This window comes from Gouania willdenowi, chromosome 11 (genome assembly GCF_900634775.1).
Source record: "Gouania willdenowi chromosome 11, fGouWil2.1, whole genome shotgun sequence".
Lineage (NCBI taxonomy): Eukaryota > Metazoa > Chordata > Actinopteri > Blenniiformes > Gobiesocidae > Gouania > Gouania willdenowi.
Genome location: NC_041054.1, coordinates 4,022,560 through 4,033,917, shown reverse-complemented (window position 1 = coordinate 4,033,917; position 11,358 = coordinate 4,022,560). Strand labels below are relative to the sequence as shown.

General features: G+C 36.4%; 2 protein-coding genes across 2 annotated transcripts; both read right to left on the bottom strand.

Annotated features, from left to right (window-relative positions):
- Positions 1 to 2,278: 2,278 nt before the first annotated feature.
- Positions 2,279 to 4,205, bottom strand: lsm10 (LSM10, U7 small nuclear RNA associated). The gene is made up of 2 exons (XM_028461615.1): positions 4,086 to 4,205; positions 2,279 to 2,956 (listed from the first exon to the last, which is right to left on the bottom strand). Exon 2 carries the CDS (start codon positions 2,952 to 2,954, stop codon positions 2,541 to 2,543), a length of 414 nt encoding a protein of 137 aa, XP_028317416.1. The 5' UTR covers positions 2,955 to 2,956; positions 4,086 to 4,205; the 3' UTR covers positions 2,279 to 2,540.
- Positions 4,206 to 5,252: 1,047 nt separating this feature from the next.
- Positions 5,253 to 10,590, bottom strand: oscp1a (organic solute carrier partner 1a). The gene is made up of 11 exons (XM_028461605.1): positions 10,479 to 10,590; positions 10,314 to 10,343; positions 9,219 to 9,373; positions 8,225 to 8,392; positions 8,065 to 8,145; positions 7,861 to 7,964; positions 7,640 to 7,768; positions 7,331 to 7,385; positions 6,532 to 6,686; positions 5,504 to 5,564; positions 5,253 to 5,372 (listed from the first exon to the last, which is right to left on the bottom strand). Exons 1-11 carry the CDS (start codon positions 10,588 to 10,590, stop codon positions 5,253 to 5,255), a joined length of 1,170 nt encoding a protein of 389 aa, XP_028317406.1.
- Between the last annotated feature and the right edge of the window lie 768 nt (positions 10,591 to 11,358).

Below are 11,358 nucleotides of genomic sequence, written 5' to 3'. Positions count from 1 at the left end.
GTGGTTGGCACGAAACTCTGAACGGTCTATATATTTAACTCTATTTTTTCCTTCGCCCCCCCAAAACAAAAACCCACAAAAAACAAAGACACCTTGGCTGAAAAACTGTTCTATAAAAGTTTTGTGTGAATGAGAACAGATTTAGAAGCTGCAGATGCAATAAAAACTAGGCACGAACTGTATTCGCAAGGCAAATACGTATTTGGCAATTAAAAGTTGGCAAAAATGACTACCTGTATCTGGATTTGTTGACAAGTTATATAATGCAGGAAAAACAGAAGGCTGACCTTGACCTTAAATATGACCTTGAGTGAAGGTCATGGGTACACATTGAAAGGAAATTGTTCATTGGTATAGTCTGAGCTCTGTCTCTCAATTTGTGGCCAAGTTATAAGGAAAAAAGTATTTTTTAGTTTGTTTTTTTTGTCACGTCATGAACCTTGACCCCTACTGATCTTTTTTGCTGGTAGGTTGTACAGCTTTGGTCCAATTAAATAAACTACTCCACTTGAGACGAGCTTTTCATTAATGTAAGCATCGAACTTGTACTATAAATATTCGTAGAGATATGAAACTTGTTGGTTTTTAACTCTTGACTCAACCTTGACCTTGACATTTTGGCTCCAAATAAGGTCGACTACACATTCTTGACATTGCCCCTATGACATGACATACGTGTAATTAGTGCTGCATTAATAGCCTAAGAGGAGTTTCACGACAAAGCAAGTCATGGAAGAAAAATAATAAGAACTCCTATGATTACAATGCAAAAAAAAAAAACACTTTAAACTCACGCTTGTGGAGGTCGACATGTTTGACAAACTGTAACGTAGTTATTACTCAAGGAAGTGCAACATTCACACAACTCACACTGATTGCATGAGGTTAAAGGCATCCGATAGTTGCCATGGTAACATAGTCCAGTGTTAAGGAGTCTTCCTTTTATTCATCTTAAAGGTGTGCACAGATCTCTAGTAAGATGGATGATGCTCCACCCACCGCAATTTTCATTTCTCTTTCCACAAAATCTTTTCACTGTAAAGTTCCTGGTCTTAATAGAAACAACGTCATAACGTTACAACACTAACGAACCACTAAAACATCAGAATGAAATGCTATTTCCCCATAGACTCTTTATGAGAACATGACAACATGAACGGTGATTGGCTGAAAGCTTGAAAATGGCGACTGCCACGTATAGAGGGACATTACGTAATATTTGAGGCAAAAATTATTCATCACTTTTGTCTTCGTTTACGATTTTTTTCTTTTCTAGATTTGACTAAAAGTCCAAGAACAACGAATCTTATTCTGCGTCTCCAACAGCAGCATAAGGTACAAAACACTCAGTGTAGGGGTCATTTATAATTCTCATCGTGTAATTGATAATTAATTATAACTGTAATTGTAACTGAAAAAATCTGTTGCTCTTGTAATTGAGTTCAGATACTTGACTTAGAAATTGTAATTGTCATGGAAATTCTCTGACAACTGTCAATTACAATTTAATTAAATGCAAACCTGGGTAACCATGTTATAGTTCTATGGCTTACGCATACGTAGTTAACAATTAATAACATGTTTTATGTCTTCCCACTACCTGCCAAGGCTCAAACGCCCACACCAAAAATATTAATACCAATATTTTCATTGATTAGGAAGCCTAGTGAGGTAACCAAGAGATGAAGAACAAATTGGATGAGATGATATTTGTAGTGTATTTTACAGCTGATTTAAGACATGGGTCAAACTGAACAGTTATCATTAGTGATGCTAACAGAAAGCTAACACTAGAGGAAGGATGACCTTGATATGGTTATTTATCAAAGTCTCAGTCATTGCGATTAATTGAATTCAAACTTTAGTAATTGAGAACACAATTAGAATTACATTTCAAGGGGAAAATAATCATTCTAATTTAATTGTAATTGGGAAAAATGCTGGTCACTGTAATCACAATTGAATATGGACAATTATAGATGTAGTTGTAATTGACTTGGATACAATTGTACACGTAGTGACCATAACACCACTGACTTAAACTATATTTATATATTTTAACAACCTTTATTCTATTTTATGTTTAGAACTAGTTTGTTAATGGGTTTCTTTCCCAAAAGTAAGATTTTCACAGTGATATAGTTGTGCCGCTGCTTTTGATCAAGCTGTTTATTTTTCTTAATCTTTGATCTGTAACTATTGGCTTTACATGTTGCATCTTATTTATTTATTTTTAAATAGTTTATTTATAATGAAGAAAGGTTGTGGTTTTCAGCAGTTTTCTTTGACCCAGAATCCTTTTAATGGTCAAACTTTATTGACAAACAAATATATCGAGACATGATTTTTAGTCAATGTGATGAAGAAAACAAATTGTCCAATGCCACATCATTCTCTTTGGGGCGTTCTACATTTGAAGGGGTTTTAGTGACCAAAACAGAAACATTTGTACATATTTTTAAGCACAAAACCTAATCTAATATCATTAAATCATAATCACATCCCTGCTGTGCAGATTTTCCGACTTGAAGCAGAAAAAGTTAGGACTTCTTCTTCTTGGTGAATTCCTTCCTGCCTCCTCCTTGACCTCCAAAGTTTCGTACGCGGTGGATCTTTTCCAGCTGCTGTTGGATGGTCTTCAAAATGTCCACGTGGTCAGGGATGTGAACGTAGCGCACGTTCCTGCCCGTGATAAAAAGGTCCTGTAGCCGGGTCAGCTGACCTCGGCGGTTGCGGTACAGCACGTCCTCCAGGCGGACGTTCATGAAGGCGTCCACGTTGACGACGAGGCCCCGAGCCGTGCTCTCGTCCCTGAGGTCGACCGTGGTGACCTGGCCGTGCAGGCCCTGCAGCAGGATCACCAGGCTGTTCTCTGCGATGGTTCGCTCACGGATGGAGTTGCAGACGTCCAGTGGCCTCAAGGCTGTGGATGGAGACTCCTCCGCTGACTCCATGTCTGCGAGTCAGGAGAACATGTAAAGAGCTCAACGTTTGGCAAAAAACTGCACACGTGTAGTGTATTTTAATTATTTCACGATATATATCGCGATTTTTTTGGGTGCCGATTTGAAATTGATTTTTTTTTCCTTTCTGATATTCAATCAATATTTTTCTTATTGTATTTTTCACATTTTTGTGGACGTGTGTTTTCTACTGATGGAGACATTTTCACTTCTCAGCGGAGCAGCTTAACCGCTCCTGTTCCTACGTAAAAACCTTAAATTGTGCCACTTCCACACCTCCACTCCGGTAGATGGCGCCGTAGATATAATAATAATAATAATAATAATAATAATAATAATAATAATAATAATAATAATAAATAGGATGTTTTGAAGCAAATAGTTTTGACTCAATTTGTCCATTGAATGATCAATATCTTCTGATGAACATAAACAGTCACGTGATTTTTCATCTCGACATTTGATTTTGATAATTAACTGGTTAATTGGTTTATCAAGCTACGGTACATTTTACACACAAATCATCACTCATTGTTTTTTTTTAATCACAAACATCTGAGCATGAAACAAAAAATATTGTTACAAAGTGTCAAAGCAAATGATCCACAGACTGTCATGATATTTATGTTATTAATAGGATGTTATTGAAAATATTGTGAAACATCTCACACACATATATATATATATAAACATGTCATTTAAAACAGGCTATTCCAGAAAAAAATAAAATAAAATAATTCCACTATACAGAAAATGATGATAACAAACATAACTTTACAATTTATAGGCCAATTTAATTTAGAGCTATTACTAGGGGGCTTTGGAAATTTCATAATACCTAAAATTGGAAGCAAAAAATCAGCCAAAATTGGAAAACTATTAGTTATGATCTTCGAAATAAATAGCAACACCCGTTACTTTTGTGCCAATATCATGGGGATTATTTAAGATCATCGATCTGTACCGTGTCTTTATTTAAAAATTAAATCAACTTCGCTCAGAAAACCTTCAAATGTAAACAAACACAGTTAGCTTTAGCTGTAGTTAGCTTAAAACACAACACGACCTAAAAAATAAATAAATCTTTGACGGTTAATGAACTCGGTTGTTTCTAACTTTTACCTGTATGTGTGAAATGTTGATTTATGACGGAAAAAGAAGACAAACATCCGTAACTGTAGGAAATAAGTTAGTTTTCCCGCATGTAGAATACGTAATGCGTCAACGTGATGACGTATTTACGCTGGCTGTGCGTCAATTATTAACCCCGCCCACGTTCAAAAATAAATACAGCTTTGGGCTTTACGTTTTACCATTCTATCTAGCTTTAAATAAAGAATGTGGAAGTAAAAATGTAAAAGAAAAAATAAACAAACTCAAATTCAAAAACGTGAACTGAAATGCAATAATAAAAAGAAGTTTAAAAAAAACCAAAAACGACTTCGTAGATTTCAAGCCACAGCTCTGAGAGAACCAGGAAAACACTGCCCTCTGCAGGTTATTTGAGAAAATAGCCCTTCTTTAAATAACTTCAAAATAAAATGCATTACGGCAAACCAAACCGATATAATTATTGATTCAGGTTCAGGATAGTAATTCAATAACGATTTAAACGTACAAAAAAAACGGGATCAACTTTTCAATCAAAAATAAATATTTTCAATCAAAGAAAAAAGTGTTCAAATTCAATTATTTGGTTCTATATATATATATATATACACTGTATATTTATTTATTTATTTATTTATTTATTTTTTTGTTGATTGAAAATATTTATTTTTGATGGAAGTGATTTTTCTTTTGGTTGAATTTTTCTTTTTTGATTGAATAATAAAGACACAGATTTACCTCCATAAATTTCACAAGGGTGATCGAGTGTAATATTGCGCAGAGGTTACAGATTTAAATGAATACATTATGATGTTTTGAGTTTTAAATCAAATTACAGTTAAAAAGATAAAATATCACAATATAACTGCTAGTTTTTCACTTAACCCTTAGTTGTGCTTTAATGATAAGTTAAATACAGTATATTGAATACAAAACAGACTCAGAGCGACTCATATTGTTTTATTGTCTTAACATGTTAAACAATCCTAAAAAAAAGTCGTTGCATTAGATAATTAAAAAAAATCACAAAATATGTCAAATAAAACATTGAAACGGCATATTTTTTTATCAAAACACATTGTTACAAGCTCATGATGTAATTACGATGAATATTAAGCAATAAAGAACATTTGTTATGATTAGGTGTGACTAAAGCCTAAGATGGTTATGATGCAGAGGTCAAAGGTCGTCCATCATGGCCAGCAGGTCTTCTCTGTTGTCGCTGTGGTTTCCACTGTTTTCCTCGGCTTCTGTAAACTGTCCGGCTATTAGAGCGAGCTCAGAGGTCACATGTTCATCCTGAGTCCAACAGATAGTGATACACAACAAACAAACAAACAAACAAACAAACATACCAGTGCTTAATAATCCGCATCAGTCATTGTAAAGGTTAATGAGACTGTAAGATCTACTGTAACACAAGCTTCTACCTGTGTGGCTTGAATATTTATCAAATCAAAAGAGGGTTTCTCAGCTCCACCTGAAGCTCCCCTGGTTAGAAGAAGAAGAAGAAGAAGAAGAAGAAGAAGAAAAAAAAAAGGATTTAAATGACTTATATACATTAAACAAACAAGAATCCTGTATTATATGGCTGTTTAACTAACATTAATAAAGCTGTATTGGACTCTAGTGGCCATAATAAACTACTACAAGAAGTTCAACATATGCAGCTAATGTAGCTAACATTGCCTGAAGCAGTGTTTCTCAAATGGGGGTACATGTACCCCATATTTTTAATGAAAGCATTAAAAATATGGAATTTTATGGTGTTTATTTTAGTTAAAAAATAATAATCATTATAATAATGATGTAAATGATCTTGATTAGAACATGAACTGAAAATACAAGGTCCCACACCAAGCGGGAGATGATCGGAATTGATAAAAACTATAGAAATAAATCTATTCAGGAGGCACGAATTAGTGTTTCATTCTACGTATTTACAAAATAAGATTCCTTACAATGTGTGTTATTATCAATCATTCCTTCCATCATTATACTTTTTGGTTTGTTTGTTTTTAAGTATTTTGAGCAAAATGTTGTTGTCAGAAAAAAGGGGGTACTTGAGCCAAAGAAGTTTGAGAACCACTGGCCTAAAGCACTGGTCCTCAACTGCAGGGCCACGGACCTATACCTGGCCGCAAAGAAAGTAAAACCGGTCTAAAGCACATAGCTTTTATCGATAGTGTTGATGGTAATTGAATTGTAACAAACGATGTCTGTGTGACGACAAAGTTATTATCAGCATCAGAAATATTTTATTTATCCCAAGGGGGAAATTACTTAAATATTATTACTATAATAATACGTATAACGTTATCTATCTGATTAAAACAGTACTTTAAAAAAAAAGTGCTAATGGAGAAATCTTATTTCTTTATTTTTGGAGCAATATTGCTGATAGTATTTATGTAATACAATAAAAGCTGAGTAGGTTTTTTTTTAAAGAAGCTCTTACGCCTCTTCCTCGTCTTCCTCTTCATCTGTGTAAAAAAGATGAACCCGAAAAGTTCCAGCTTCGTCCTCCACCCGGTCCTCCGCCCTCATACTTCCCATCAGTCGAGCCAGAAGGTTGAGCTCCTCTTTGGCCAGAAGGTTTGGAGACTCATCCGCCTGCATTAGAATGAAATTAAACATACTGCACAGAGGAGACATACAGCAAATTAAGATTTATTGTACAGTATATGACTCTTTAAGAGTGAGCTGTTAACATATACAGCCTCTCTGTAAAAAATATTAAATGACTGTTATAGCCAGAAACAACAACCAACAATCAATCAATCCACAGCAGAGATGAGCATCTATTAGGACAGCAGGGGCCAAAAAATGTGATTGTCTGATCCGAGGGCCACATAATCAGCATTTATGTCAGTATTTAGAATAATTAGCAATATGAGCATTAGGAACAATGATTTTTGCCTGTTTTTCGTGGTGATTTTGTGTCTTCTTGTAGTTTTTGTGTGTGTGTTGATGTCGTTTCACGTGTTTTTGATATCATTTTATATTAGTTTTGTTGTGGTTGTTTTTTGTATTTTTCACTCATTTTGTCCATTTTTGTCGTTGTTTTGTGAGTTCTTTGTGTAGTTTCTTGTCATTTTGTTGGTTTGTGTGCTGTCAGTAATTTCACTGTGGTTTTGTGTGTTTTTGCAGTTGTCTAATTTAATTTTCTATAATTTTGTGCTTATACTTTTTACGCCTCAGGCTGCCAGTTGCCCATGTCTGATCTACAGTGTGAATTACACTAAACCCATGTTTACCTTCACAGAGGGAGTGTTTGAGGTGTGTGTCTCTTCTGTATCGCTCATTGTGTACCTTTAGTCCATGAAACAAAGAAGTCACACTACATTATAATAACACATTAGACTACAAACACACTCATTAAAGACTTCCATGAACCTGAAACTGCTTTCATACCACATTCCGATTCTGCCTTGAAAGAAAACTGAACAGGAGTTTTAGCCTTACATGTTTTATTTATCATGATCTACAACATAGATTATCATGGGGTGAATCATTATAGAATATATTCCAAGGACAGAATAAATACGTAGAGAACATACACATACATGTTCAGACCCAGTCGGATGACTCGAGGTCCTTGGAGCCCAAAGGATCCAGGTCTGATGGAGCTGCTGTAACTTCCTGCCACAGGGAACCCGTGTCTTCTCACTTCTCTGCCTTTACAGTCAAACAGCCTGAAGAGTTTAGGTATGATTAGAAATCACATTAATACTAGCAATATGAAGAAGTAACTGTGAGATACTGCGTTTATCTGTCACATATGCACCGTATGAGTCCAGGAACGTCTGAACCGTGAGGAACTGGGCCAGAGGTTGTCAGAGCAAAACGCCCGTTGGGATTCTGGGTTTTATTTTTGAGAAAGAGCGACACCTGGGATGAAACCCACCCCGCCAAAAAAAACCTTCAAGATCTCAGACAAAAACACACGTGAGAAACATTTGAAGTGTTGATTTTAAACCAGAGGACTCACGCGAACATGCATGTCCTGGAAAAAAATGAGCAGCGTTTGTCTGAGAAGCTGAAATTCTCCCTCCGTAAACGACGAGTACACCTAAGAGATAATATAGATTTCAGACAGATTTCACAGGATGTGGAATAAAAACCACACACTTGTCTTAAATCAGTTTCACCTCAATGATTTTTCGATGTGTCTCGTCCACTTGGTTGACGATCACAGGCGTGTCTTGAACAAACTCCCTGATGGCGTCCATGTGGTTGTAAGTGATGAGCAGCATGTCTTTGGGTCGCGGACAAAGGAGCACTTGATATTTGAACGCCATGACCATTAACTCATAAAGCTACAGAAGAAATGCAGAAAACACAAGACATGCAACATTTGGCTTTTGAAAAAACCCATTAAATTTAGTTGTAACACATATATGGCCAACTTCTATGACTGCAAGGGCTGAAAAATGTGATGGTCCACTCGGAGGGCCACAGAACTGAATAATGACAAATCCATACAATAATACAAGAAAGAAAACGCAGAACAACAGTAAAAAAAAAATTTAAAAAAACCCACAGGAAATGACAGCTAAACACATCGAAATTATCTATTATAAGTTGTTTTGTGTATTTCTCTGTTATTTCGTGTGTTTTTTGAGTAATTCTTGTATATTTGTTTTGTCGGCCACAGAAAATTAAATGGGCCATCATGTCTGCACCATGTTAGATATTAAGTGATAATAAATGTGATAATATTAAGCTTTGTATATTTTTAAAAGTAAATTGTAAAATTTCTGATAATACAGCCCTTGTATTACCAAGGAACTCCCGCTGTCGTACCAGGGGTGATACCTATTTTATTTTTCAATGAACTTATGGGAACGCAGTAAACTAAAACAAATGAAGTCTTTTCAATAGCTTTGTTAGCTTAGCTTACAGTAGTTACAGTACCTCCCAAAGGAAAGCTAGCGTCCAGAATGCTTGCTAGCATCTCGTGAGTTAGCCTGGCCAGTGTGCGTAGTGTGTAAAAGGTTGAGCTAACTAGTGCACTAGCTTGCTTGTTGTAAGCGTTAGCTGCCAAATCCTCCTTAGATGATACACTCTTTTCTTTGCTGAACCCTTTTCCACCAAAATCAATGGAAAAAAGTTGTTTCTATGTCTTGTTTTTTTAACACACACCCGGTCCATGCTCGCTGCATTCAACCTCATGATGGAGGCGTGCGCTATCCGCGTTAGCACGGTCTTCATCGTCCTGTGGGAGTATAGATGCTGAGGTTTGAGGAGCTCATCCATGAAAGCTCTGTTAAACAATGTCCCAACGATGTCATTCATTACTGTGGATAGATGGACAGAGAAGAAGAACATATGAGCTAGTTTAGCTTCATCTTCAGCTAACGTGGCATTGATTTCTAGCATCAATCATACTTCTGCTTTAGCCTGTTTGTGTCATTAGATTATTGTTTGGTTCATTTCTTCATATCAGGTTCCCCAAAGAGAGACATTCATTTAGTCAGAGAAAATACCAAAAATTAAAAAAAAAGATGTGTCAACATATATTTTTCATGATTTGCTTTATCGTTAGCTAACTTACTAGCTACTGCTTTCGCTTGTTAATTTATCTGATTATGTTATCATTGGTCTGAATATCTTTAAACTGGTTTTAATAAAGGTTTCACACTTTAGGGAACCTGAAAAACAGAATTAAATTCAACATCAAAAAAAGGTGCAATATGAATATTCTTTATGTCTGAGCTAGTTCAGCTTTATCTCCAGCTAACTTAGCATTTTCCAGATTTTTCTTGTTCATTCTTAAGCAATAATTGATGCTGCTTGACTGATCAGTGATATCTTAACAGTTATTTCAGTTCAGTTTATAAATTCACTTTTGAAACCACTAGTACACATGGATATCATCCTGGTTCAGAGCCACACTCCATTCAGTTTGATTTCAAGTGAACCAGACCAAAACAAGTATTTATGTAAAATGTTTTTGACCCATATTGTGCCCTTATTTGTCATTTATAGATGTAAATGACTATTTAATAAAGAATGGTATTTGGACACAAGTTTCTAGGATTGAACTTTGAGTTGTTTTACCAAATATTTTGGTTGGCTTGGATGCCGTTGAGACTTGTTTAGCTTTGAAATGTACACTTTTGTTTGCTATATTCTTCGCCCTATAGCTTGTGCCCCGTAGCTACCAGTAAGCCTAGTTTTCCTCTCAGGAACAGACATGAGGTGAAGCTAGAGTCAGCGACAGTGGTGTTTAAATACCTCTGCTTCGGTCATTGTCGGACCAAACTCCTGCTGCCAAGTTAGGTTGTTGGAGAGAAAAGAAAGGAAACTGACACGTCAAAAAATAACAGACTTTCTCTTCTTTGACAATAAGCTGACACATTGGAGTGTATAGGCTTCTATGAATGGCAGCCACCTCTCTACCTTTCTCTGAGTTGTCCTCAGAAGTGTTGAGAGATCTCAGCCTCTGGTCCAGAATGTAGAGCATCTCCCCACCAAGATTAATGAAAACCAGGGGGAGAGTGCGCACAGACATCTTGTAGGGATTAGCTCCCACAGAAGCAGAAAGCTGGTGCACAAGTTTAGCGGTATGATTGCAGCTGAATTCCTTGACGATCACAATCTAGGTTGACTACGAGGCCATTATCAGATTCCTCCTGTCGTAAAATGCCTCCCGTGGGAGATTTGTGCATCTTATCTGATCAGATTGTGCGGTTGCAAATACATTTTGCAACAGGTGGCCGGTAGAGGATCAGTGTGTGTGTGTGGGGGGGGGGAGGGGGGGCAAGCCTATTGGACAGGGTAAAGCGGACGTGACAGTGCTGTGCAACCAACCACAGGAGATATGGAACTCAACACACAATCAATCACCTTAGAGAAGACTAGGGCCACTGGTGGCTCACAGCCCCCGAAACAAAAACATGGAAAATGACAACTATATCTAAAGTGGTAATGTTTTCACCATCGTTTATTTGTCTGTTGGCAGGTTTACGTCAAAGGTACTAAACAGATTTTGACAAAATGTTAACCAAAGATATACAGTACCTTCCCCCCTGGAAGATTACATTAAAAGATGGAGGATCTAGATCAGTTTGAAAAATCGATGAATCCCCATGTTCAGCTCTCTTCTTGAACTGGTTCTACAGCACCTCCTGCTGGTGACTTTGCACCATTACAGTGTAAATGATAATGATACTATGGATCACTGATCAAGATACTGTAACTGCTGCCAATTTCTGTCAAAGAGGAGATCTGGTGCTCCGTGGAGGTTTGCGCTCTCTGGGTGATTTAGTCTTTTAATGTT

Coding starts and splice junctions, on each gene's coding strand:
- oscp1a (XM_028461605.1), bottom strand. CDS start 10,590: ATGTCTGTGCGCACTCTCCCCCTGGTTTTCATTAATCTTGGTGGGGAG. Junction 9,374..10,313: donor CGACAATGACCGAAGCAGAG/GTATTTAAACAC, acceptor ATCTATCCACAG/TAATGAATGACATCGTTGGG. Junction 6,687..7,330: donor CAAACACTCCCTCTGTGAAG/GTAAACATGGGT, acceptor ATTCTAATGCAG/GCGGATGAGTCTCCAAACCT.
- lsm10 (XM_028461615.1), bottom strand. CDS start 2,954: ATGGAGTCAGCGGAGGAGTCTCCATCCACAGCCTTGAGGCCACTGGAC.